We start from the raw sequence: 27,210 nt of genomic DNA on the forward strand, positions 1-27,210 counted from the left end.
ATAGATCTGTGGTTCCCAGACACTTTGAGGTTCTGCCTCCTCAGTTCCAGAAACTCACCCCCAAATTTCCCCTTGCCCTGCCCTATGAAAAAAGCACCAATCAGAATATCGGTTTGCACAGCCCACTAAGGAAAATAATAACAAAATAAAATTCATAACAGTAACAATTGCGCTTTCATTCTGAATGCAAGTAAAACTGTTTAGTTGGATTAATAGTAGCTTTCCAAAGCGTGAAAGTCATTCTGCACCCCGCTTGCCCCTTAGCACTGACCCCCAAGTTATCCCAGTGCCCCCAGCGGGTGGTTCCTTTTCTCCCTGTTTTCCTGGAGATGGTTCTTGCTCGGCAAGGGATCTGGTTCGCAGAAAGATTGTTTTGGCTGAATTGTAATTGTAACAGGCTGGGCCAGGAGAGTCAAGAGTCAGAAGGCGTTTACCTTTGAAAGTAAGGTAATAATTAGACCAGCAAGGTCAAAATTGTCTGCATGGAGCCAGTGGAAGGGCTCAAAGTGTCATCATTCTTCAGCCCATCATTCTTCAGACCCCCAGAACAGCAAGTTGCCCATTTGAAACAGGGGTGGTCACCCTTTTAGCCTCTCGAAAGGGCACTCAACTACAAATCCCATCATCCTTGACCCTGCTGGCCAGGGATGATGATGATGATTTATTATTTATATTTATTATTTATATCCCGCCCATCTGGCTGGGTTTCCCCAGCCACTCTGGGCAGCTTCCAACAAAGTAATAAAATGCAGTAGTCTGTTAAACATTAAAAGATTCCCTAAACAGGGCTTACTTCAGATGTCTTCTAAAAGTCTGGTAGTTGCTCTTCTCTTTGACATCTGGTGGGAGGGCGTTCCACAGGGCGGGTGCCACTACCGAGAAGGCCCTCTGCCTGGTTCCCTGTAACTTGGTTTCTCGCAGCGAGGGAACCGCCAGAAGGCCCTCAATGCTGGACCTCAGTATCCGGGCTGAACGATGGGGGTGGAGACGCTTTTTCAGATATATAGGACCGAGGCCGTTTAGGGCTTTAAAGGTCAGCACCAACACTTTGAATTGTGCTTGGATACATACTGGGAGCCAATGTAGGTCTTTCAATCACGGGAGTTGCTAGTGCACCTGGAAGGGGTAGCTAATACCGCAGAAGACAGAATTGGGATTCAAGGTGACCTTAACGGATTGGAGAACTGGGCCCAAACTAACCCAGTGAATTTCAATAGGGACAAATGTCAGGTTCTGCTCTTGGACAGGGAGAATTGGATGCACAAATGCAAGACTAGGAACACCTGGCTTACTAGCACACATGTGAAAAGGATCTAGGGGTCTTGGTGCATCACAAGCTGAACATGAGTCAACAGTGTGATGCAGCAGCAAAAAAAGCTAATGCTATTCTAGGCTGCATCAACAGAAGTACAGTGTCCAGATCAAGGGAAGTCATAGTCCTGCTCTATTCTGCCTTGGTCAGACCACACTTGGAATATTGTGTCCATTTCTGGGCATTTGTCCATTTCTAAGAAGGATGTTGACAAGCTGGAAGGTGTGCAGAAGAGGGAGACCAAGATGATCAGGGGTCTGGCAACCAAGCCTTATGAGAAATGGTTGAAGGAGCTGGGTATGTTTAGCCTGGAAAAGAGGAGACTGAGAGGAGATATGATAGCCATCTTCAAATATCTCAAGGGCCGTCACATGGAAGAGAGAGCAAGTTTGTTTTCTCCTGCTCTGGATGGTAGGACTCGAACCCATGGCTTCAAGTTACAAGAAAGGAGACTCCGACTCAACATCCGGAAGTACTTTTTGAGAGCAAGAGCTGTTTGACAGTGGAACAGACTCCCACAAGAGGTTGTGAACTCTCTTTCCTTGGAGGTTTTTAAGCAGAGGTAGAATGGCCATCTGTCAGGGGTGCTTGCGTTGAGATTCCTGCCTTGCAGCGGGTTGGACTGGATGACCCCTGGATCCCTTCCAACTCTGATTCTATGAAGCCACCAGCCACAACTTTGTTCTCTTAGGCTGTGTGCACATTTTACCTTTAAAGCCCATTCCATGCACATTTGCCCGCCCTCACATTATTCTGGGCAATGTAGTTTGTCAGGGGTTGTTTGGGATTGTGCCTCTGTGAGGGGTAAAACTACATTGCCCAGAATTCTTTGCTGGTGGGGGGGGGAGTGATCTGATTCTGCTTTAAAAGCTATCCTGTAAACTTAGCCATAGTTTCCCCCTCCCCCCATTTATTTATTTTTATAGGGGCGGTTGAGATGCAAGTATTCAGACCACATTTGGCAGGAGGTTCTGACCGCTTTGGCGGCTGAGCTTGCCCAGGCAGATCCTTGGGAATGCTGAATTACGTCACCTGGTAACCAAACCAGGTGCCTGGCTGCTGGTTCTTCCCAAAAGCACTCCTTGCTTTTACTTTGAATGAATGTACTTCCGTCGCTCTGCTTTGCCACAGGCCCCTTCCTGCGTCCCTACTGCCTTTTTTGTTTTGTTTTTAAAGCCCACCCAGATCTGCTTAACATTTGCTGGGCAGCTTTTGCCCTCCCCTTTATACCTGGGCTTACGGCCAGGATGCTGTTTTTAGCTGTTCGTCTCTTCCCTCCTCCCCCCCCCCCATAGGCCCCCAAAACAGCTCTGTTGTCCGCAGATGTTGATCTGGTTACGTGGGCAACTCAGCGAACTTGCAGCATACCTACCGGGATTAAAAATAAATGCTCTCGTTTAACCTTTGAGGGAGCAGAAAGGAATATTGCTGCCTTCCCTGGCTGGAGTCTGCTTTCTCTAAAGTAGGACTTGGAAGGAGAACCTTGTGGGAGGAGGCGTGACTAGGCCAAGGATGCCGGACCTCAGCCAAGTGTAGCCTTCCAGACCTCTCTTTCTGGCCCATGAGATCTAGTAACTTCATCCTGTATTTAAAACCCACGAGATCTACCAAGAGCAAGTCTTTGCCTTCCTCTTCGTAGCAGTCATCTATGGCCCCACTTTGGGTAGTACACTGGTACCTCTGGTTGCGAACAGGATCCGTTCCAGAGCCCTGTTCGCAACCTGAGAAAAACGCAACCCGCGTCTGCGCATGCCCTCATTTTGAGCACCTGCGCATGCGCGAGTGGCGAAACCCAAAAGTAACCCTTTCTGGTATTTCTGGGTCGCCGCAGGACGCAACCTGAAAACGTTCAACCTGAAGCAAATGCAACACGAGGTATGACTGTAGCTGCATTGTGGGCATAGAAGGCTAGATTTGTAGAGTAGTGTTGTCAGTCTCAACTAAGGCATCTATGACAGGCGAGCGTCCAACCTCTGTTGAAAAACCTCCAAGGAAGGAGAGTCCATCACCCTCTTACTGTCAGAAAGCTTTTCCTGATGTTAAACTGAAATCTCCTTTCTTGTAACTTGATGCCGTGGGTTCGAGTACTACTCTCCGGCTTGCCAACAGCCTTCTTAAATTGTGGCACCTAGAACTGGACACAGTACTCCGAGGTGTGGTCTGACCAAGACAGAATAGAGTGGTACTATTACTTCCCTTGGGACGCGGGTGGTGCTGTGGGTTAAACCACAGAGCCTAGGACTTGCCGATCAGAAGGTCAGCGGTTTGAATCCTCGCAACAGGGTGAGCTCCCGTTGCTTGGTCCCAGCTCCTGCCAACCTAGCAGTTCGAAAGCACGTCAAAGTGCAAGTAGATAAATAGGTACTGCTCTGGCGGGAAGGTAAACAGCGTTTCCGTGCGCTGCTCTGGTTCGCCAGAAGCGGCTTAGTCATGCTGGCCACATGACCCGGAAGCTGTACGCCGGCTCCCTCAGCCAATAAAGCGAGATGAGTGCCACAACCCCAGAGTCGGCCACGACTGGAACTAATGGTCAGGGGTCCCTTTACCGTACTATTACTTCCCTTGATTGGGACACTGTGCGTCTGTTGAGGCAGCCTAGAAACTCCTCTGTAACACCTCTCTGGGGGGCACCAGTTTGGAGAAGGCTGACCCCAGTACCAGTGTGGGAACATGGGCAAAATGTTTTTAATAATTTGCGCAAGGATGCATCAAGGAAGGAAGGAAGGAAGCAGTTCCGCTTAGGCGTCGCAGGACTCCTACCTCACCGAAGCAAAATGGCTTTCTGAACTGGGCTTCCTGTCGGCAGAGTGCAAGACTCTTTAATCTCAGGGTTGTGGGTTTGAGACCCGCGTTGGGCCAAAGATTCCTGCACAATAAGCAACATGAAGACCTGTATACTAGACAGCACTGTAATTCATATTGCGTAATATACATGATTTAGTACATCAAAAACAAAATGTGTACACTTGTAAATTCTCTAATATATTTGAAAACAAAGGAACACACGTCTGTCCATCTTTGAAAGTCCGTAGAAGTATAATAAGTCCGTAGAAGTATAATAAGTCTATGGTTGAAACAAAGTAATAGATGCTATCCTGTGGGCTAAGCGGTAAAACTTTGTAGGTGTTCATGGTGCCAAAGTAGTAAGTGAATAACAACGTAGGACAGTGATCCCGGATAATCAGATTGTTTCGCTGGAATCTTCTTCAGCACCACTACAAAAGAATTCAAATATGAAACAATGACCTGTGTACCTGAAAGCTATATAAACTTCACACATTACAACCCATATATTACAATCCTGAAGGAGCGTCTCCACCCCCATCGTTCTGCCCAGACGCTGATGTCCAGCTCTGAGGGCCTTCTGGCGGTTCCCTCATAGCGAGAAGCAAAGTTACAGGGAACCAGGCAGAGGGCCTTCTCGGTGGTGGCGCCCGCCCTGTGGAAGGCCCTCCCATCAGATGTCAAAGAGATGAACAACTACCTGACATTCAGAAGACATCTTAAGGCAGCCCTGTTCAGGGAAGTTTTTAATGTGTGACATCTTAGTGTATTTTTGGTCTTTGTTGGAAGCCGCCCAGAGTGGCTGGGGAAACCCAGCCAGATGGGCGGAGTACAAATAATAAATTACTATTATTATTATATGCTACAACTACAATAAGAAGGACAAAGGTACATACCCCATAGATTAGAAAAATGCACAAGGAGCAGTGGTCATGTGGATATGTAACCACTACTACCAGTTGCATGAAATCTGAAGCATAAGTAACCATTCCCAGGTGGTTCTCATTACAGGGAGACTGAATTGCAGCAATTCAGTTTAAAGGTACAGAGCAATATTACAGCAATAAGAAATCATTATACTTCTACGGACTTTCAAAGATTGACCGGTCTTCGTGTTGCTTGTGTGTTTGTTGTGTCAAGTTTGCAACACAGGGGTTTGTTGTTCTGTATTAAAAGATTCCTTCACGGAAGGAGATTGGACCAGAATGACCCTTGTGGTCAGTCTACGAAGCCATGATTCAGGCCAGGCGAGCTAAAGTCTTCTTTCCCCTTCTTCCCCTGCGCAGGACCTGAAGAAATACGGTGCAACGACAGTCGTGAGGGTTTGTGAAGTTACCTATGACAAGACTCCGCTGGAGAAAGATGGCATCACCGTCATGGTACGTGCCTTGGTCCCATAGACAGCCTTGGGAAGGCTGAAATGTCTCAAGCGTCTTCAAGTTTCCAGGTCTGATAACCTGGCGGATTTTGTTTTACTTTTCGCAGGCCATCAGACAGGTATCCTCGTACAATGCTTCGGTGTACGTTGGTTGTTTAAGGAGTGCTTTTTAGCTCTGAACTGTTCGCGCCTTCACATTGGCCGCCTACCATTAGTGTTTTGCGATAATCTGGTTTCCAACATTGTGATATACCGCAAACTTAACTATTGCGATACACCAGTATAAGTTACAGGGAACCAGGCAGAGGGCCTTCTCGGTGGTGGCACCCGCCCTGTGGAACGCCCTCCCACCAGATGTCAAAGAGAAGAACAGCTGCCAGACTTTTAGAAGACATCTGAAGGCAGCCCTGTTTAGGGAAGCTTCTAATGTTTAATAGACTATTGTATTTTAATATTCTGTTAGGAGCCACCCAGAGTGGCTGGGGAAACCCAGCCAGATGGGTGGGGTATAAATAATAAATTATTATTATTATTATTTATCATGATGCTGAGGTCCTGGGAGGCAGAGAGCAAGAGGAGCGAAAGAACCCTCCAGTGGTTCCCAGCGATCGCTCCGGCATGACCTTCCCAGCGATGGCCCCTCACGGCAATATACTGTCATTCTGAAGCCATTATCGCAATCTTAACTTCAAATTGGTTTCAGGCGATTTATTGATAGACCGCTCACCCCTACCTAACATGATGGCATTTCTCTGTGAGGTAAAATACTGTTGATGCAGGTATTGATCTCCTCCAAGACTAAAATCATTGGGTTTTTTTTGGAAAACATAGCCCTCAATATGCTTGTTTTCTCCTGCACTGGAGGGTAGGACTCGAACTCATGGCTTCAAGTTACAAGAAAGGAGATTCTGACTAAACATTTGGAATAACTTCCTGACAGTAAGAGCTGTTTGACAGTGGAATGGTCTCCCTTGATAGGTGGTAGATTTTCCTTCCGTGGAGGTTTTTAAGCAGAGATTGGATGGCCATCTGTCAGGGATGCTTTAGCTGAGATTCCTGCATTGCCGGGGGCTGGGCTAGATGACCTTTGATATCCCCTTCCAGCTCTTAAGATTCTATGAATATAAATGGAGATGGGATCAACTAGAGCAAATATTAATATAATAATAATTTTTTATTTATACCCCGCCCTCCCCGGCCAGAGCCGGGTTCAGGTCAGCTAACACCAGTAAAATTACTATACAAAAGGAGAAAAAACCAATTTAAAATACAGGTTAAAATATAATTTAAAATGCATCCTCATTTTAATAGTAGCCCATAGATCAAAACCATAAGGGGGGGGAAACATAAGGGTCAGACTGAGTCCAAATCAAAGGTCAGGCGGAACAGCTGTGTCTTGCAGGCCCTGCGGAAAGATGTCAAGTCCCGCAGGGCCCTAGGCTCTTGTGACAGAGCGTTCCACCAAGTCGGGGCCAGTGCAGAAAAGGCCCCGGCCCAAGTTGAGACCAATCTAACCACCTTGCCCCCTCCAGAAGCAAGAAGACGCCTTGGCAAGCTGGCTCACCCTGTGACTTCTGCAAGAAATGAATGGCAGAGAGTTTTAAAGGGGCTCGGATATGAAACCAGCTGCTCGCGTTACCCTCTGTGATAATCTGGCAGGGAAGGAATGAAATTGCGCATGTTTCAGCAGTTACCACTGATTGTTTGAAGCCGTCAGCAAAAGAAAAAGAACTGGGTTTTGTTTTTTTCAAGCGCTTGTTCTGCCCTTTTAATTAGAAATAATTAAAGGCGGCGTTAAGGCACAATCCTCTGTGCTCAGGGCAAGGAACGGCGTGGGAGAAGGTTGTGGCTTCGCTCAGGTGTAATCTTTGCTTCCTGCTCCAGAATGCATGCTTACAGATCAGTAGTATCGTTTCAAGCAGCTCTGCCTAGTTTCAAGCCCGGACTCAGGGCAATTTGCTTCCCAAAAGTCGGGAGGTAACTTAATTGAAAGTCTCTGCACATGAGCTTTGGTAAGATCTGAGAAGCAGTACAGTGGTTCATTGGTTCTCAAACTTAAACCGTTCCAAAACCAAAGCGTTCCAAAACCAAGGCATGCTTTCCCATAGAAAGTAATGCAAAATGGATAAATCTGTTCCAGACTTTTAAAAACATCCCCTAAAACGGCAATTTAACATGAATTTTACTATCTAACGAGACCACTGATCCATAAAATGAAAGCAATAACTATGTACAGTCATAACTTGGGTTACAGCTGCTTCAGTTTGCGTTTTTTCGGGTTACACACACACCAAAACCCGGAAGTACCGAAACGGGTTACTTCTGGGTTTCGGTGGTCGCGCATGCGCAGTAGCTCCGAATTGCAACCCATGTGTGCGCAGACATGCTGCTGCGGGTTGCAAACGCTACGGGTTGCAAACGTGCATCCTGCACGGATCACGTTCACAACCGGAGCATCCACTGTAGTGCAGTCAGTCAGACAATCAGTCAGTAGCTGAACTGGGTTCCACACAGTCACACAAACAAAAATGCAAAATAAATAGCAGAAACAGACAGGCCTGAGCGTAACATTCAAAACGGATTTGTGGCACTTAACTTGGAAGCGTAACACTCAAAGCGGAGTACGTTCAGCTTTCAAAAAAAGTTCGTGAAACGGAACACTTACTTCCTGGTTTGCAGTGTTTGGGTTCCAAGTTGTTTGAGTACCAAGGCATTTGAGAACCAAGCTACCACTGTACTTGGCAGTGCGAGACACACCTGCCTCCTTCCCGGCAAAAGATTTACTGGGGCCCCCTGGACATCCATTTTGTTGATCATTCATGAAGATTTCACAGAATCATAGAGTTGGAAGGGAGCCTGAGGGTCATCTAGTCCAACCCTCTGCAGTGCAGGAATCCCAGCTAGAGCGTCCATGTCAGATGGCCATCTCACCTCTGCTTAAAAACCTCAAAGGAAGGAGAATCCATCACCTCCCGAGGGAGACCGTTCCACTGTGAACAGCTTTTGCTTTCAGAATGCTTTCCCTGATGTTCAGTGAGAATCTCCTTTCTTGAAACTTGAAGCCACTGGTTCGAATCTTGCCCTCCAGAGCAGGAGAAACAAGCTTGTTCCCTCTTCCATGGGACAGCCCTCGAGACATTCTAAGGTGGCTATCGTATCTCCTCTTTTCCAGGCTAAACAAACCCAGCGTTCGAAATTAGCTGGGCGCCAGTCGCTTTTTATAACCCTTTTGTAACTGGATGGGAGACGCCACATGGCTTCTAGCATTCCTATCCCAGGTTTCTAACACTGGTTCCAGCTTGTCAACATCCTTCTTAAATTGCGGTGCCCATAATGATACACAGAGTTTCAGGTGGTATTTGCACTCATGGTGGTATCTGGCCAGTTAAGAATAGTTAAGGTCTCTTCTTAGGTTTTAAAACTCCTTTAATCTTTACTATTTTGCAGTAGAAAATAGTTTTGTCGATCTTTGGGGAAGAGCTGTGCAGAGCATCAAAACCCTCCTTCCACCAACCAAAAACTTATTCAACTATTTCTCGCTTCCTGCAATTTCAGCAGCCGTCGCCCAAGTAGCTTCAAGCATATCTCCACAGCCATATGGACTAGAAACTCAATTTTTAAAAAAGTATGAGTGAAAGCTGAGCCCCTTGGCACTTGGTGGCTTCCAAACACTTTTCGAAGTAACCAAGATTAGCTGATAATTCTGCGCACAATGCACTTTTTGCGCTACAGAGGAATTGTGACCTGTGCATGCAGTAAAGGACTGTTTCTTGCAGTCCAAGAGCAGATTGCCAAACTTCCCTTGCTCAGTGCCAGAAATGGACACCAGGAATGGAGTTTAATCTGGCTTCTGTAGGAAAACATCCTCTATGGTGCCCATCTCGCCAGCTCTGCTGCCTATATATTTTTCATTTAAGCACCTGTGCCGTACCACAATTTTTGTTGTCTTTTTAACTAGCCCACCCAAGAGAGGTGGAGCCACTGGTGGTTTAGCAGTTAGAGTGTTGGACTGGGACCTGGGAGACCAGGGTTCAAATCAAAGCTCACTGGACGACCTTGGAGTCAATTCACGACCTCTGAGCCTAACCTACCTCACAGTGAGAATTGAGGGGAGCATGCAACTTTGATCTCCTTGGAGAAGAAAGTGGGATATAAATGCAATAAAATCAATCCATCATTAGGATTCATAAATATCGATTACGACAAACGCTGCAAAATTAGCACAAGAAACCTGCTTCTCAGAGTCTTATCGGGGTGAAGGGAGAAATCCCTTAAGATGGGACGTTGCTGCGAGTGGCTGGCAGATGAGCCAAGACGCTGGGGTGTAGCTGGGAGCGAAGATTTCATCCGAAGGCACGAGCCAGCTTTGTGAGCCTGGCATAAGGCGATTAACTGTCAAGGAGCAAAGGCAGGGCAGGATTTGGGTAAAAATAGAAGGCACAGAGGCAGACTGCAGAATCCCTTTTAACTTTTATTTGCACAATCTGCATAATAATAATAATACTACAGTGGTACCTCTGGTTGTGAACGGGATCCGTTCTGGAGGCCCGTTCGCAACATGAAAAGAGCACAACCCGCAGTGGCACGGCTGCACATGCGCGGGTTGCGATTCGACACTTCTCATGCGCATGATGTCATTTTGCACTTATGCGCATGCGCGAGCGGCGAAACCCGGAAGCCCCCAAACTTTTATTAGCTGCTAATCCCCATGTTACACCCCCCCAAACTACATCACTAATACATGATGGTTACATCATGAAATTGGGACGCGGGTGGCGCTGTGGGTTAAACCACAGAGCCTAGGACTTGCCGATCAGAAGGTCGGCGGTTCAAATCCCCGCGACAGGGTGAGCTCCCGTTGCTTGGTCCCTGCTCCTGCCAACCTAGCAGTTTGAAAGCACGTCAAAGTGCAAGTAGAAGGTAAACGGCGTTTCCATGCGCTGCTCTGATTTGCCAGAAGCAGCTTAGTCATGCTGGCCACATGACCCGGAAGCTGTACGCCGGCTCCCTCGGCCAATAAAATGAGATGAGCGCCGCAACCCCAGAGTCGGCCACGACTGGACCTAATGGTCAGGGGTCCCTTTACCTTTACCTTTAAGGTTTTATAATATTACAAAATCTGGAAGTAAGAATTGTTGGAGGAAATGTGGAGTGATGGGAACGTACAGTCATATGCGATGGGATTGTCCGTTAATTAATGAATTTTGGAAACAGATTGGTATAGAAATATCAGGAATTGTGGGTAGGAAGGTGGAAATACCTAAATCAATGGTTCTTATTAGTCTGAGTAGCACCGAGTTAAAAACAAAAGAGGAATGTAGATGGGTAAAATTGATTATAACTGCAGCCAGACAGGTTATAGCGAGTAATTGGAAAAATGCAGAAGAGTTAGGGGTGAACCAAAATGGAGGGGAAAAACTGAGTAATATTATAATTTTAGAATATCTAACTGTGAAGATACACAGAATGAAAGGGTTTAAGGTCAGAGAGAAAGAGGAGGATTGGTTTGAGAAGATATTGAATTATTTGGGTAGGTTTGAACAATTTGGGGCAATTAAAATGTTAAACGTTAATTAAACCTTGTGGATGGAGGAGTGTTAACGTATATAAAATTTTACATATGGTTGATTTGAATATGTTGTTACTGATTATGTGCCTAGACATTTGGTTGTGGCGCCCATAACCTAGGTTGAAGGTGCCATTTGTCAAACAGCTTGCATATCTGAGTTTCTAACACTGTTTCCCAGGGGCACGAAATGTTGGGGTGGCGAGAGGATGGAGGAAGAACTTAACCCCACTATTTTCTCTTCGTTTCATTTGCATAGTCACACCCTCTGCCAACCCCCCGCTGAAATTAGGCTTGGAAATAGCATTCTGTTGCAGCCGATGAGTTGTGTTGTGTGTATATCATTGTGATGCTGGTGCGTACACTGCCGCTGCATAAGAGTTGGGAGGGAGAGTTGAGAGTTTTTGCAGGGGTGTTGTGAGGATGAAATTTGGGGGGGAGGGGAGCCAACTGCACCGCCTTAGGCTCCTTGGAAGAAAACGGTGATGTTGTTGTTGTTGTTTAGTTGTTTGGTCGTGTCCAATGACCCCATGGACCAGAGCACGCCAGGCACTCCTGTCTTCCACTGCCTCCCGCAGTTTGGTCAAACTCATGCTGGTAGCTTCAAGAACACTGTCCCACCATCTTGTCCTCTGTCGTCCCCTTCTCCTTGTGCCCTCCATCTTTCCCAACATCAGGGTCTTTTCCAGGGAGTCTTCTCTTCTCATGAGGTAGCCAAAGTATTGGAGCCTCGACTTCAGGATCTGTCCTTCCAGTGAGCACTCAGGGCTGATTTCCTTCAGAATGGATCAGTTTGATCTTCTTGCAGTCCATGGGACTCTCAAGAGTCTCCTCCAGCACCAGAATTCAAAAGCATCAATTCTTCGGCGATCAGCCTTCTTGATGGTAAAACGGTGATATGTAAATGTAATAAACAAACGGCAAGTGGAATTTTGGCAGAGGCAGATACAGGGGTGCATGGCTGCTTTGCCTGCCCTGGGTACCCCAACTGTTGCAGACAATGAAAGGAAAGGGGGAGGCACCCAATTTTGGCGTCACACTGGGCACCGCTGAAATATTAAAGCCCAACGTCCATCACCGAATTTTGGACGCGTGGAGCTGTTTCACTCTCACTGGACACACATTCTCAACATCCTGCCTCCTTGTCGCTTTTATTGTAACTCGCTCTACGTGGGGCTGCCCTTGAGACTGACCCAGAAACTCCAGCGGGTGCAGAATGCCGCGGCGAGACTCCTTACGGGGTCCTCGCCGCAGGATCACATTCACCCGGTGCTATACCAGCTGCACTGGCTCCCGGTAGAGTACAGGATCAGGTTTAAGTTGCTAGTTTTAACCTTCAAAGCCCTATATGGCCTAGGATCCTCGTACCTACGGGACCGCCTCTCCTGGTATGTCCCACGGAGGACATTACAGTCTTCAAACAAAAACATCTTGGAGGTCCCAGGCTACAGGGAGGTTAGGCTGGTCTCGGCCAGGGCCTTTTCAGTACTGGCCCCGACTTGGTGGAACGCTCTGTCACAAGAGACTAGGGCCCTGCGGGACTTGACATCTTTCTGCAGGGCCTGCAATACAGAGCTGTTCCGCCTGGCCTTTGGCCAAGGCACAGTCTGACCCCTTCCTCACAGAACTCTAGCCCAATGGTTGCCATTAATTTGATTTTGAACTGATTTCAGAATGAATTGATTTTAGAATGCTGTGTTACTTTTATTGTTGTTAGCCGCTCTGAGCCCGGCTTCGGCTGGGGAGGGCGGGATATAAATAAAATATTATTATTATTATTATTCCTTCTCTCTTAAGAGATGAAACAAAAGCGGGCTTTCATGCGCCCGAATCTGTTTCTGCTTTGTGTGGGTGCCGTTGATTGCGTCCCCGCATGGTTCTCGTTTCACGTCGAACAAGGAGACATTGTGGTTTCCTCCTTATCGGCCTGAAAACGGCCTGTCCTATTTACCTTGCATGGCCCTTTTCCTCCCCGACCCGCCCGGTCCTTGGAAAGGATTTGCGGAGGCTTGGTTGGTGAAACTCCTCTCTCTCTGTCTCTCTCTTCCCCCCCACCTAACCCCAAACCCGTTCTAAATGGGCAGCTTGTCGAGAGCTGCTCCTGGACACCGGCCAGCTTGCAAACATTTTTTCTCTACGCAAAGAAGAGAGAGAGTGAGAGCCTGTTTGCAAGATGCAGCTTTGGGGCTCCAGAGAGAAAATCAGATCACTCGGAGTCTTCCCTTTCTCTGCAACCCTCTTTGGGGGTGCAATCTTGATTTTGGGAGGGGTGTTGCTTTCCTTTCTCATTTTTGGAAAACGGGCTCTGCTGCAAGGCTGCTCATAAGAGCAAAGGCCCAGCCTGCTTTCCAGGTCTCCGTAGCCGGGAGAGAAGACAGCTCCGCGTCCTAGAAATGAACTATTTACGAGCCGCATCTGTGAAACCTCCTCCTTGGGTCGGTGCCTCGCCGATTACGCACAACCAGTGGATTTATCGCCGGCCCCAGGGGGAAGGCCTTCTCCAGGCTTGGCTGGGCCCCCTCTCTCCCAGTTCCCTTTCCTATCCAAGCCTGTCTTCGTTCGTTCGAGAACGGGCGGCCGTTTATGGTGCAGAAGGTTTTTTGTGTGCCTGCGTGCTCTTGTTTGCAAAGGGGTGGAATCAATCAGTCCTTTTGTCGACTGCAGAACTCGTGGATGATCCCAACACGGTTGCACAGGGAAATCCAGATGCATTTATCCCATGCCACATAGAACCTAGCAGCCCCGAACGGTGTCTTATATATCAAGTCAGACCCACGTCCCGTCCAGTTCAGTTTAGTCTGCACTGAATGGCAGCAAAGCTTTTCAAAAAATATATTTTATTGGAAGAAAAGATAGAGTGGCAGAGAAGAACGGAAAAGTGCGAATGGAAAAGAGAATAATAAGTTACGTTTCTATAAATTATTATGGAATACAATAGTACCTCTGGTTGCAGATGGGATCCATTCCGGAGGCCCGTTCGCAACATGAAAAGCCCACAGCCTGAAGCGCTGTATCTGCGCAGGTGCGTGGCACGATTTGGCGCTTCTGTGCATGCGCAAGCGGCGAAACCCGGAAGTAACCTTTTCCAGTACTTCCAGGTCGCTGTGGGACGCAACCTGAAAAAACGTAACATGAAGCAAATGTAACATGAGGTATGATTGTAATAATAATAACAACAGCAGCAACAACAACAGCTTTCTGCCCTCAACGATCCTTACACAAGATGCAAGAGAAAAATGGAGAGTAAGGGGGAGGAGCTCAAGACGTGCTGAGGGTAATAATAATAATAATAATAATAATAATAATACCCCTATTTAGGGAAGCTTTTAATGTTTGATGTATTAGAGGATTTTAATATTTTTTTGGAAGCTGCCCAGAGTGGCTGGGGAAGCCCAGCCAGATGGGCGGGGTACAAATAATAAATTATTATTATTATTATTATTATTATTATTATTATTATTATACCACGCCCATCTGACTGGGTTTCCCCAGCCATTCTGGGTGGCTTCCAACAGAATATTACAAACATGATAAAACATCAAACATTAAAAAGTTCCCTAAGCAGGGTTGCCTTCAGATTATTATTATTTTATGCTCTGTCCTTAATACACATATAGTTATCAATAACCTAATATAGTTTCTTTAAAACTCACTCAAATATCATTGTATTTATCCAAAGAAAGTCTGTGTATATTAGGGTTAGGCGATACCTGTTTTTCAACATTGTGATATATCGCCAGCTAAACATTGTGATGTACTGATATATCACAATGTCTGAAAGAAGGATGGAACTATGCGTTGGCTGGCTGCACGTTTTTTTCCTGCGGTGTGTTTTTTGCATAGCACACAAAACACGCATCAGGATTTGCGATATATTGCCATGTCAGAAATTATGGAACTGATATCACAATATGGACTTCAAAGCAGTTTGAGACTATATATTGATATATCTCCCAGCTGTAGCGTCTATAAGCAGTCTGTTCATATATTGTTATGTTCAACTTTGAGTTTATAAAAAGGGCAAATGTTTTAATGCGGCCTTTCTCAACCTGTGGGTTCCCAGATGTTGTTGAACTACAACTCCCATCACCCCTAGCTAGCAAGGCCAGAGCTCAGGGTTGATGGGAGTTGTAGTCCAACAACATCTGGGGACCCACAGGTTGAGAACCGCTGGTTTAATGCATACTTTTTAAGCTTTGTGTATAACTTTTTAACGTCACTTGTAATAAGATGAAGGTTTTAAAAATGGATTATTATAAATATAAGGTGTTATAGACATGCATGAACAAGTCTAAAATAAATGGAACCAAGAAGGGGAGTGGAGGGAAATCAAGCAAAATGTTATGGTTTTAAAATGTGTTTATATATATATATATATATATTCAATAAATTGCTTGTTAAAAAAAAAAGCACACATATATTGTTATGTTCATATGTTGTTAGGTTGCCAAGCCATTGATTAAGGAGAATCGTATCTCTGTTCTTCCAGTTCATCAGTATCAATCTCATTAGTGCGCTTAGAGTAATTCTGAGAATAAACTTGTAAGAAAATTAAGGAATTTTGGGATGTAATTTATAATGAACTTAAAAGAATGATTAAGGTATCCTTCATTTAAAAAAACAAAAAAACGCAGGCATTTCTCCTGGGGATACTAGGCCCAGATATACCTAAAAATGCGAGAGAAATATTCTTGTACGCTACAGTAGCTGCAAGAATACTAATTGCCACAAATTGGAAAGGAGTGAAAACTCCAAAAAGGTGGAGTGGCAAAATTTGTTGGAGTACGCCGAGTTGGCAAAAATGACAGAAAAACTGAGAGATCATACTGATCAAACATTTATTAGGAAATGTACAAAAAAAAAAATCTTATTGAATACTGTAATAACATCAAACCAGTGGCAGGACTTTGAATAACTTCTGTGGCAGGAAGATCAATCATAAGAGAACATAACACTGATGAAAATTGAAAAAATTTAAATTAATTGTGCGCTAAATAAAGCAGTAAATACATGATGGGAAATTGATAGAAACTCAAGAAGAATGTACAGTGATGTGACGCAACAAATATTATTGCTTTCTTTGCTTTTTCCTGATTAACCCTCATGTATGTTACTTCTTTTTAATCTCAATAAAGCATTAAAAAAGGAGGTAAATAAACCTCTCTCTATCTCTCTTTGTGCCCCCTCTCCTCCAGGACTGGCCCTTTGACGACGGCGCTCCGCCACCCACCAAGATTGTGGACGACTGGCTCAACCTGCTGAAGACCAAGTTCTGCGAAGACCCCGGCTGCTGCGTGGCTGTCCATTGCGTGGCTGGCCTGGGACGGTAAGCCGGAGCTCCGTGCTCTCAAGGGAGCCTGGGACTATATGGAGCTCCCCTCAGTCTAAGTCGGGCCATTCTTCTATCGGGAAAACATGAGGCTCTTAATTCAGGCCCTGCATTGGGCAGAAGCGACCTGCAGAATAGATTTCTCAAACTTGGGTCTTTTTTGGGACTACAACTTCCTTCATCCCTACCTAGCGGGGCCCGTGGTCAGGGATGATGGGAGTTGTAGTCCGACTACAGCTGGAGACCCAAGTTTTGGAAATGCAGGACTAGATCAAGGGAAGTAATTGTCTAATAATAATAATGTGGACACTCGGGTTGCGAATGTGATTGGGGCAGGATGCACGTTCACAACCCACAGCGTCCGCAACCCACAGCAGTGCATCTACGCATGCGTGGGTTGCAATTTGGCGCTCATGCGCAAAGCGCAATTTAGCGCTTCTGCGCATGCACGACCGCCGAAGCCCAGAAGTAACCCATTCCGGTACTTTCGGGTTTCAGCGGTCCATAATCCGAAAAAACACAACCTGAAGCGTCTGTAACCTGAGGTATGACTGTAATAATAGTAATCATTCATTCATTCCCCAGCCACTCTGGGCGGCTGCCAACAGAATATTAAAAAGACCATAAGACATCAAATATTAAAAAGTCCCTAAACAGGATTGCCTTCAGATGTCTTCTAAAAGTCAGATAGTTGTTTATTTCCTTGACATCTGATGGGAGGGCGTTCCACAAGGCTGGCACCACCACCGAGAAGGCCCTCTACCTGGTTCCCTGTAACCTCGCTTCTCGCAGGGAGGGAACTGCCAGAAGGCCCTTGGCACTGGACCTCAGTGTCCGGGCTGAATGATGGGGGTGGAGACGCTCCTTCAGATATACTGGACCGAGGCTATTGTATTTTAATATTCTGTTGGAAACCACCCAGAGTGGCTGGGGAAACCCAGGCAGATGTGCGGGGTATAAGTAAATTATTATTATTATTATTATTTTTACACACACCCAGGTCTCTGGTTCCCCACCCCTGGATTAAAAAGTGTGAGGAGCAAGCATAGCGCAAAATACCAAAGAGACAACCAGCTGGGCATATAGGGAGAGTGACAAGGGCCTGTGCAGGGTTTTAACCAGCTGTAAATATCTAAATGCTCAAGTCGGGACTGAAACTGATTGAATTCCTATGCCTTCTTCCTCCTCCTTCCCCCTGCAAAAATAAAAATGCCAGCCGTTTTTCTCTAGTTGAACCCTGTTTCTTCTTCCTAGTGCGATGGTTTAATCTTCTCTCTCTCTCTTTTAAACCAGAGCTCCGGTTCTTGTCGCGCTGGCGCTGATTGAGAGCGGAATGAAATACGAAGATGCCATTCAGTTTATTAGACAGTAAGTGCCTCTGAGCCGCCTGCTAAGATCCAGATTAATGGCCCGGCGTTCCTAGACTGGCTTGATGCTTGTGGAGAGAGGTGTCGGGGGTTGCTTACGGAAAAAGCAGAGGTCGTTCGGCCTAAGGAACGCACCAAAAATGGCGAGCGTGCGGCTCGCTGGCATGGGTGCGCTCCACCCAGAAAGCCGATCGGGTGCAGGCTCGTAAAAGATGGCTGGGACAAGTTTCTGCCCCTTCTCTTGAACTCTTTGTTTCGGTTTAGCTGAATGAATCGGAACCTGACCTACAAATTTACACAGGCAAATCTGTTTGTTTATGGCCAGGATCCAAGGCCCATGGAAATTTAAACAGCAGTCTTTCCCCCCGCCCTCCCCAAAATTGCTCTTCTGCTACGGAGGGGACTTTGTAAAATGCTTCTGGGCACTCCCGCGTCTCGAGACGCAGCTTTTGGACTCCAGCCTCGGTCTTCCATAGTTGATCAAGGTAATGGGTAGAAATACTGCTTGGGTTGTAAGTGGACTTTAAGGAGCAGGCTTTTATTATGACAAGCCACTCGGCTTTCTCTTCCTGTCCTCAACAACTCAACTCTCGACACACCTGGTGATGATCTCAGTATTGGTCCTGGTGCTAAACATCTGGAAGAACTTTCTGACAGTGGGGATCTGTTTGGCAGTGTAACAGTCTCCCTCAGGAGCTTGTGGACTCTCCTTCCTTGGAGGTTTTTAAGCAGAGGTTGGATGGCCATCTGTCACGGATGCTTCAGTTGAGATTCCTGCATTGCAGGGCTGGGTTGGGCTGGATGACCCTTGGCGCCCCTTCCCACTCTTCAGATTCTATCATTCTACTCTTCTGGAGTCATAGAGGTGGCTGTACCGCTTCATAGTCCTTAGCAGTGTGTCACATCTAATTTCCCTTCCAACGGCAGGAGAAACCCTAAATGGAGAAAGCTAGCATATCAAGAGGGATGCGGGTGGCGCTGTGGGTTAAACCACAGAACCTAGGACTTGCCGATCAGAAGGTCGGCGGTTCGAATCCCCTTGACAGGGTGAGCTCCCGTTGCTCGGTCCCTGCTCCTGCCCACCTAGCAGTTCAAAAGCATGTCAAAGCGCAAGTAGATAAATAGGTACCGCTCCAGCGGGAAGTTAAATGGCGTTTCCGTGCACTGCTCTGGTTCGCCAGAAGCGGCTTAGTCATGCTGGCCACATGACCCGGAAGCTGTACGCCAGCTCCCTCGGCCAGTAAAGCGAGATGAGCGCTGCAACCCCAGAGTGGGCCACGACTGAACCTAATGGCCTGGGGTCCCTTTACCTAGCATATCAAGAAGAAGGATTTAGCTTAGCCTTGTTCTCCCTGAGAGGCTAACTTTTCCCATGCAAGAGGATTCCTGTAATCCTGTAACAGTGACACCGTCACAGCGATACAGGAAGCTGCGTTATACAGGCCAGGCCATTGCTCTTCTGTAGCTTAGTGCTGTCTACACTGGCTGGCAGCCTCCCTTGAGGGTTTCAGGCAAGGGGGTCTTTTCCAGCTGCACCCGGAGACGCCCTTGGGGGATTGAACCCGGAGCCTTCTGCATGCTGAGCAGACGCCCTCCGGCTGAGCTCCGACCCTTCTCCAAATCCCACGTCGCTAGCAGAAACAGTACCTAAAGAGAGAGTTGCACCAATCTACTGAGAACCAGTCAGTCTGAGTCAGGGATGTTTTGAACCCGTGACGAGGGACGCTGCAGGATTCTGCACTAACCGATGATGTTGGGAGGTTTAACCTGGAGCCTTCTGCATGCCAAGCAACTGATCTCCCTCCCATATGCAGCCCGTTGCTGTCGCATGGCACACCCACCCACCCTGCTTCTTCTTGGGGTTATTCTTGGGAAGCGGGGCGTTGTTGCCCTGCCAGAAAGTCATCTGGGGTTAGGGAAGGACTAAAATGAACCTTTGGGGGGGGGGATCCAGTGAAAACTGTCCGGCCGGATCCGGCGAGGATTACGGTCCATCTGGCCGCATCTCCTGGCTTGCATCTGTACTAGCTTTGTGAGCCCTTCGTCGCCACCAGCTCTGCTTATGAGCTGCAGCCGAGCGTCCTGCTCTCAATCCCTCCTCTAATCTCCTTAGCGTGTTCTGCTAAGGCCACGGAACAGGGATTTTTCCTTCAGTCTCTCCCTCGTGCTCTTGGCAGAGCAAGGACCTTGGGGAGGGGGCTGAACGGCCTGAAACATCTCTTCTTGCCGTGGGATCACATTCATCCAGTGCTTTACCAACTGCACTGGCTCCCGGTGGAGTACAGCGTCAGGTTTAAGGTGCTGGTTTTGACCTTTAAAGCCCTATGCGGCCTAGGACCCTCGTACCTGCGGGACAGCCTCTCCTGGTATGCCCCGCGGAGGACCTTACGGTCTTCAAACAAAAACATCTTGGAGGTCCTGGGCCACAGGGAGGTTAGATTGGTCTCCACTAGGGCCAGGGCCTTTTCAGCACTGGCCCCGACTTGGTGGAACACTCTGCCACAAGAGACTAGGGACCTGTGGGACTTGACATCTTTCTGCAGGGCCTGCAAGACAGAGCTGTTCCGCCTGGCCTTTGGTTTGGACTCAGTCTGACCCTTAAGTTTCCCTCCCCTTATGGTCCTGATTTATCAGCTACTTTTAAAATGAGGCTGCATTTTAAATTGCATTTTAACCTGTATTTTAAATTGGTTTTTCTTTTTTTCCCCTATCATTTTTATTACTGTGATTTTATTGGTGTCAGCCGCCCTGAGCCCGGGAGGGTGGGGTATAAATAAAATTTATTTTTATTATCATTATTATGGTTATAAGCCCCACCCTCCCGCATCTGGAGTCGAGGGCGCAGCTGGGGCTGCTCTGACCAGCCTGCAGCCCTTTCCCCCGACTCTGCAGAAAAGAGTTTTGCTGCTGCACGGCCTTGGAAGCACCTAACTGGGGCTGTCAAAGATAGCTTTTTCTTGCGGCATGCGAGGGTCTCTTGGTAGGCCAGGACCGCAGGGAAGGTTTTACTCGGGGTCAAGAAGCCGTGTGTGTGTGTTCAACACTTGCAAGGTGTTTTTGATCAGCACACCAAAACTTTGATTTTTCTATCCCCTCCCTTCTTCTCTCTCTGTCGACTCGCCAGGAAGCGCCGCGGAGCCATCAACAGCAAGCAGCTGACGTACCTGGAGAAGTACCGGCCCAAACAGCGGCTGCGCTTCAAGGACCCACAGAACCACAAGAACAAATGCTGCATCATGTAACCTCAGTAATAGCCTTTTGCCAAAACACACACACACACACACAAACTCCGCAAACACAAACACAGGGCTTGACCTCTGAAGTCCCAGGCGGCAACCTTCCCCACTGGGCAGGATTCCCCTTGTTCGGCGCCGCCAAATCCGGCAGCGCTGGGATCTGAGCCTAGGAGGGAAGGTGGCTGAGTCCATCCCCCCCCCCACAAAAAAACTAGAAATTATGTTGTCGTTTTTCCCCCTGTCCCCCTCTTCTCGCAGAACACTCGCCAAGTGCGACGATGGCACACCACAATGCAATTGTGCTTCTGTTCCTTGGTGCTGGGGTGTATCTATCTGGGACCACCACAGCTCCTCTTCCGTGCCCCCCCCCAAAAAAACCTCCTTTCCAGGCAGGGGCAGGTCCCAGCAGGGGCCGAGTGGGATCGCTTTGGGTGGGATAAACTTCTTGCAGCTCAGATCCCTTGCCACTGCCTCCACTCACCCTGATGCCAGCATGGCTTCCGACGCACCAAGCCAAAAGCAGTGCCACCCTGCCACTGCCCCCCCTTCTGCTGGGGGTGGTGGTCTCCAATTGACTTGGTGGGCACCGCAGGTTATGCCAGGCCTCCTGCAACCCAGGTGGCAAGTTGGTTTTGGCCGGAGGGATGGCATTGGTTGGGTAATGGCGTGATGGGTCAGTTGCCACCTTCTTGCAAGGTAGTCTTTCTGGCAAGGTAGTCCTGTGGTCTTCTTGAGTGATCTGCTGTGATCTTTGATCTAACCCCATGAAGGGGGTTTCCTCGCCCCATTTGGAAAAGGTACAGGGACATTTCTCTGCAATGCACAACAGGAAAGCAAACAGGCTCTCTGCCGAAGGCATCGTAGTTCTACCTTGTGAGATTCCGTCTCCCAGGTGCTACGATTCCTCTTTGTGTGTGTGTGTGATCAGAAGTTGGTCCCTTCACGTTTAAATCATCCGGTTCCCATCCTTGTCTCTGCTTGCAAGGACATCCTAGGGTTGTAGCTCATTGGCAAAGGTTTGGCTTACCTGCACGAGAGACCAAGAGTGAATTCAGGGGAGGCAGGTAGCTAGTAAAAAATGGTTTTTGGTCTGAGAACAGAGGGCTTCAGGAATGTTTGGCATTGGGCTCAGGAATTGGGAAAAGGCGTGAGACAGAGAAAGCTGTTTCATGCGTGGAACGAGATCTGATTTGGACATGGAGGACTGCACAATTTATTCCTGTCTCCGCCCTAGGCCTTAAGAGATCAGGCCAGGGGAAAGGAACCACTCCTGACCCTTGCAGCTATTCCTGCAGTCGCGGGACGTTTACGAGGAGATCCCACTTCGCGGGAGAAGAATAAATGAGCATGCGATGTAATTTTGGCACCCAGGGAGATCCCCGGACCCTGTGGGTCCAGTTTTAAGAGACAGAGGAAGCTGGGCCCAGGAGAAGGCAGGCTAATAAATTCTCCTCTGACTCTTCACAGGTTGTGAGGAGGTTACCGGAAGCTTTAAAACCCATTTTCCGTGCTTCAGTTTTGCCCTTGTCGAGAGCACCCAAGCCACACCTTCGGTTTTGATGCTTAACGTTTTTAATCGCTATTAAACGCACACGTTATTTCTGGTGATTCTGTCTTTGCAAGGCTAAATCGCGCCATTGCCGTCTGGGTGCTTGCAGATTTGCTGTGTGAGCATAGCAGCAGCGGCTGGTCCTATACCGAAGCCATGCAGAAATCACAGCCCCCAAATCCCCCCCCCCCTTCAGCAGGGAAATGGCTGTTCTAGGGAGTTGCTCACTGCCTCTTCCCTGAAAGAAAACTAAGCCTATGTGCCCCTCGGTTCAAAAAACAATGGTAACAATTCTACCCCCAATGCATTATGGGTCAAGAAATCAGGGGACTGCGGGAGGGGGGCGTGAGGAATAATAATTCTGCCCCTCTTGCCTCATTCTGGTTTCCCTAGTCCTATTTTGCAGCTTGGCTGCTGAAGCCCCACTTCCAAATTATGAAAATATTCAGCAGGGATTGCTCAAAAGTCATGAGATCCTGAAGCTTGCTTTTTCTGTATTGCTAGCAAAAATGGGAGTTCTGGGTACATAGCCATGTTTTGTGTGCACTCCTCCTTTTCTGGCGCTTGGGCATGGCATGCAACATTAATCACAGGCGTGCAACTGGTTGCAGGTGCACACATTCCATCTGCATGCAGAACGCCCTGGCCGAAGCGGTAATCCATGTCGGAAATAGATGAATTAAAGTCCCCATGAGCAAATCGAGGATCTTTGCTTTTGGCAAACGTGCGCAGAGACTCGCTCTGCCTCTCCCTGTAAGCCTTGGTATTATTAGTGCTCTAAAGGTGAACATGCCCCGATCTGAGATGCGCAGCCCACAGAGACGCCACACCTACTGCTTTCCTCTTGTTTGTGTAGCAGAAGTTTCGGTTGCGTTTTTAATAACCTTCAGGCAAAAAGTTCAGCATTTTGCTTTTTAAACTTTTAAGGTCGTCTCCCTTGGCCCGGAAAGCTTTCTTCCGGTTGACGATAAATGTGCAGTCCTCTTGACAGCTTCCATGCGTGGGTGGGAGCAGTTTCCTGTGCTAAGAGCTCGAGCGTGCAGCCAGCAGGTTATGGGATGGAGGATGGGTGGGAATTGCAAGCCTGCAAAGGCGTGACTTGGTGGAGGGAACAGTTGGTGGGGGAGGCAGGCAGCTGCTTTGGGTGAGTTTCTACCAAATTGGGGGGGTGAGATTTATGGGGGTAAAGCCTTGCTGACTAGGGTGGACTCAAGCAGATCGCAGCACAAAATACGCATGGCCTAATTTTGCGCCTGCGCCCAAATGTTGGCTAACTCTTGTGGCAGAAGCAGGATCGCACCATTTCCCCAGGATTTCAGGCTGCAAGCAGAGAGACTGTGTTGTGCGGAAGCTTTCACGCACTTGGCCCCTTGCATGTAGACAGCTAGCATGTCAGGGAGAAGGAAGACTCAGCCCCACATGCCTCTTCTGGCAAATGGCTTTCATGTGCATTGCTGGGATTCTCTCCCCATCCTGCCTCCCATGTGAAACATTCAAATAATTGGATTTCCTCTTCCCTCGGACTCAAGTGGTGCAAATTAGGACAGGGATGCCTGTCTCAGAAAGAGGTGATCGCGCCAACACAACTTTATCCTGACCCTCCTGGTTTTAATTTTTTATTTTATTTTTCAAATGTTGCTTGTAGTTGTCACTTCCAAGAAGAGAAGCATTGGGCCTGTTTATATATTTCACTGCCAGCCTCCAGTTTGAGGGGATCCTTCAGGAAGCACATTCCTCACTTTGGCCCCTAGTCAGCAACCTTCTGCCATCAACACATAATGTGCCCAATCGTGGTGAAACCTCATAGCCTGGAGATGCCATCTTTACGATAGAGTCTGGCCACTCAGCTTGCTCCAGAGCCCAAGACTAGTGTCTGGGGAACACAGTGCCCTCCCTCAGATTAAAAGTGACCACCATTTGTGCTGACCATGAGCTTGCGGGGGATGGTTGGAGAGCAGTGGTCAGCACAGGCAGGGAAAAGTTATTTTCATCTACCTGCTGCTGCATCAAGAATGTTCTTTAAAAGGGCACAAGCGCCAACTTTTTTAAAAGATCCTTTCCGAAAAGCGCCGTTCTTTCCCTCAAATGTGCGCCTTTTGCAAAAAAATTCCCCATAGGTCTCTTTTTAGAAAAATAAAATTTTAAAAAATCATAGCACATAAAATGTCTTCAGACCTTACTTCAGAGCACTGGCTTAGCCAGACACAGACATACCAGCATTCTTAATAGCCTTATAGTGTGGAAATCTTGAATTCAAATTAAAAAAACAACAACGAAAGCTTGCGTGTATCCTCTAGCAGGGAGACGGGGGGAAACATATATATATAAATTTGCAATGCCTCTTGTGGTTTTTGTGTGTGTGGTATTGGGAGAGGCGATTTCTCTCTCCCGACTGTTGTAAAGCAAAAGTGATCATGTTCCTCCACAGATCTCAAGGCGCTGTGCACTGCAACACAGCCCAGAGTGGGGATTTGAAACGCCCCCTTGGCTCTGGTATGATATGGCTCATTACAATGTCCAGGAATGTGAATTTAAATGATGTGTGTGTGTGGTTTTTTTAATTATTAAAAACGACAATGTTTTTTCGGAGGGGGGATTCCCAACTGCTAATGCAAACGTCGCAATGAAATGACGTTTTATGGTTCCAGGGGAGAAAGCGGGCTTCCAGCATAACTCCGAGGCTCATTCCACCATAGCTGTCAACATTTCCCTTTTTTTAAAGGGAAATTCCCTTATTCCGAATAGGATTCCTCTCAAGAAAAGGGAAAAGTTGACAGCTATGCATTCTACCCCAAGGCAGCCAGAGAATTCATCAGACCCTCCTTCGTTGCACCTTTGATGTAACATCCTGGAAGTGATGGGCGTACAGTTTCTCCAACATTTCCCTGCAAGTTTTTCCCACCAGAAAGCAATTGATTGCATTGAATGTGCAGCACGGTGGGTTGTGCAAGGGCTCCCCTGTGCCATCTTTCGGGGCATCGAAAGAGCCTTTTGGGATGAGAGGGGACGAAGGGGACACACCTAGCAGGAAGGAAATTGGAATGGCTGCCGTCACATCGACCTCACACCCCGTTTAATCTTCCAGCGCCCTGGGAGTGCCTTAAATTCCGCCGGCTTCTTCCAACACTGCTCTTGCACTATCGAGGCAACGGGGGGTGTCCTAGCTTGATCATCGCTTGACCCCAAGTGGCCAAGCAAGGGGGGGACAGACATGCAGTTGGTCCCGACGCAGAGCGTTCCTGGCACACCAATGCTCCCAGGCCAATGTGGGAAGACTTCACGAAGAAACAGCTCCCACTTGGCCCTGGAAAGCGAATTAAACCTTGGTGAAATTGCTGGCGAAAGGTTAATGTTTTAATTGAGGGCAGCTTCTAATCCCTGCTGAGGGCGCAAGGGGGCATTTTTCCGGACTGGTACGCCTGGCTTCAATATTTTAGTGTTCTGGGATGTGTGTCTGAATCTTCCCAACCCACCCTGTTTCTTTTTTAAACGTGTTTTCCCAAAGATACACCGGACGATCCTTCTGATTCCTTTCAGCAGTGGGATTTTGCACGTCTCCCTTTTTTAAAAACTCAGTGCGCCATTAGTTCATAGGTCTGCCTTCCCTAATTCGACGTCCTGCCACTCCCATCAGCCACACCCTCCGCTTGCTGAGGTTGCTGGGAATTGTAGTTCAGAACATGGAGAGAGCGCCAAGTTGGGGAAGGCTGTTGTAGGCGGAGACCAGTTATTTGGGGTATTTGTTGGTTTGTCCGTTTTTCCTCTGAGCCATAGCTAAATTATTATTGTTGGTTTTTACTATTCTACCCAGTGCTTTTATATCGGGCAAGCATCACTTTGGCAGATGCCAACGAGGTCCAGACACTTTATAACCTTTTTTTAAAAGAAGAAGAATTATTAAAAAAAAAGAAAAGTGAAAACTTGTCTGTTTTTTCTGCTCAAGTCCTGTGTAAAACTGTCAATGCCTTTTTTAAAGTATTCACTTTTTTTTTTTAGTTGTGAGAGGTTTCCTTAAAAGTGTAATAAGGCTGTCCTTGCCTCCAACCGCAACAACAAAGGAAAATTTAAAAAATAAAAAGGCTTCACTGTTTTGTATGAGACTCTGTGTGCAGTGTATTTATTTATCTCTCCTTCCCTTAAGGTAAAATTAGAAGCTGTCCATTGAAATAACCACAATCTGACTCCCTTCCAAGTCATTGTGGTTTGAACGCTGAGCTTAGAGGCATCATAGATTGCTCCTTCTGGGTAGAAAATCAGATATATAAGCTAATCGCCAAATGGCACTTGCTAGCTAGGGGTGATGGGAGTTGTAGTTCAACATCTGGGGACCCACAGGTTGAGAAAGGCTGGATTAGAGGGTCGGATTGGGAACTGGGAGATCAGGGTTCAGATCCCCACTCCGTCATGAAACCCACGAGGTGACCTTGGAGTCAGTTGCAGTCCTTTAACCTACCTCACATCGTCGTCATAGGGATTATCGGGGTTCTAGCCCAGGGTTCAGAAAGCTTTTCCAGCAGGGGGCCGGTCCACTGTCCCTCAGACCTTGTGGGGGGCCGGACTAAATTTTGAAAAAAATTATGAACTAATTCCTATGCCCCCCCCAAATAACCCAGAGATGCATTTTAAATAAAAGGACACATTCTACTCATGTAAAAACACGCTGATTCCTGGACCGTCTGCGCGCCAGAT

At 47.4% G+C, this 27,210-nt stretch overlaps 1 protein-coding gene across 3 annotated transcripts in view; it reads left to right on the top strand.

The window, feature by feature from the left end:
- The window catches only part of PTP4A3 (protein tyrosine phosphatase 4A3), a 100,198-nt gene extending 73,577 nt beyond the window's left edge, over window positions 1–26,621 (top strand). For all 3 annotated transcript variants that reach the window (XM_053395185.1, XM_053395186.1, XM_053395187.1), the window contains 4 exons: window positions 5,383–5,475; window positions 16,236–16,366; window positions 17,663–17,737; window positions 20,861–26,621. In XM_053395185.1, coding sequence (XP_053251160.1) covers window positions 5,383–5,475; window positions 16,236–16,366; window positions 17,663–17,737; window positions 20,861–20,978 — 417 coding nt within the window. In that variant the 3' untranslated portion in view covers window positions 20,979–26,621. The remainder of the gene's footprint in view (window positions 1–5,382; window positions 5,476–16,235; window positions 16,367–17,662; window positions 17,738–20,860) is intronic.
- Window positions 26,622–27,210: the final 589 nt, after the last annotated feature.

This window comes from Podarcis raffonei, chromosome 7, assembly GCF_027172205.1.
Source record: "Podarcis raffonei isolate rPodRaf1 chromosome 7, rPodRaf1.pri, whole genome shotgun sequence".
NCBI classification, from domain to species: Eukaryota; Metazoa; Chordata; class Lepidosauria; order Squamata; family Lacertidae; genus Podarcis; species Podarcis raffonei.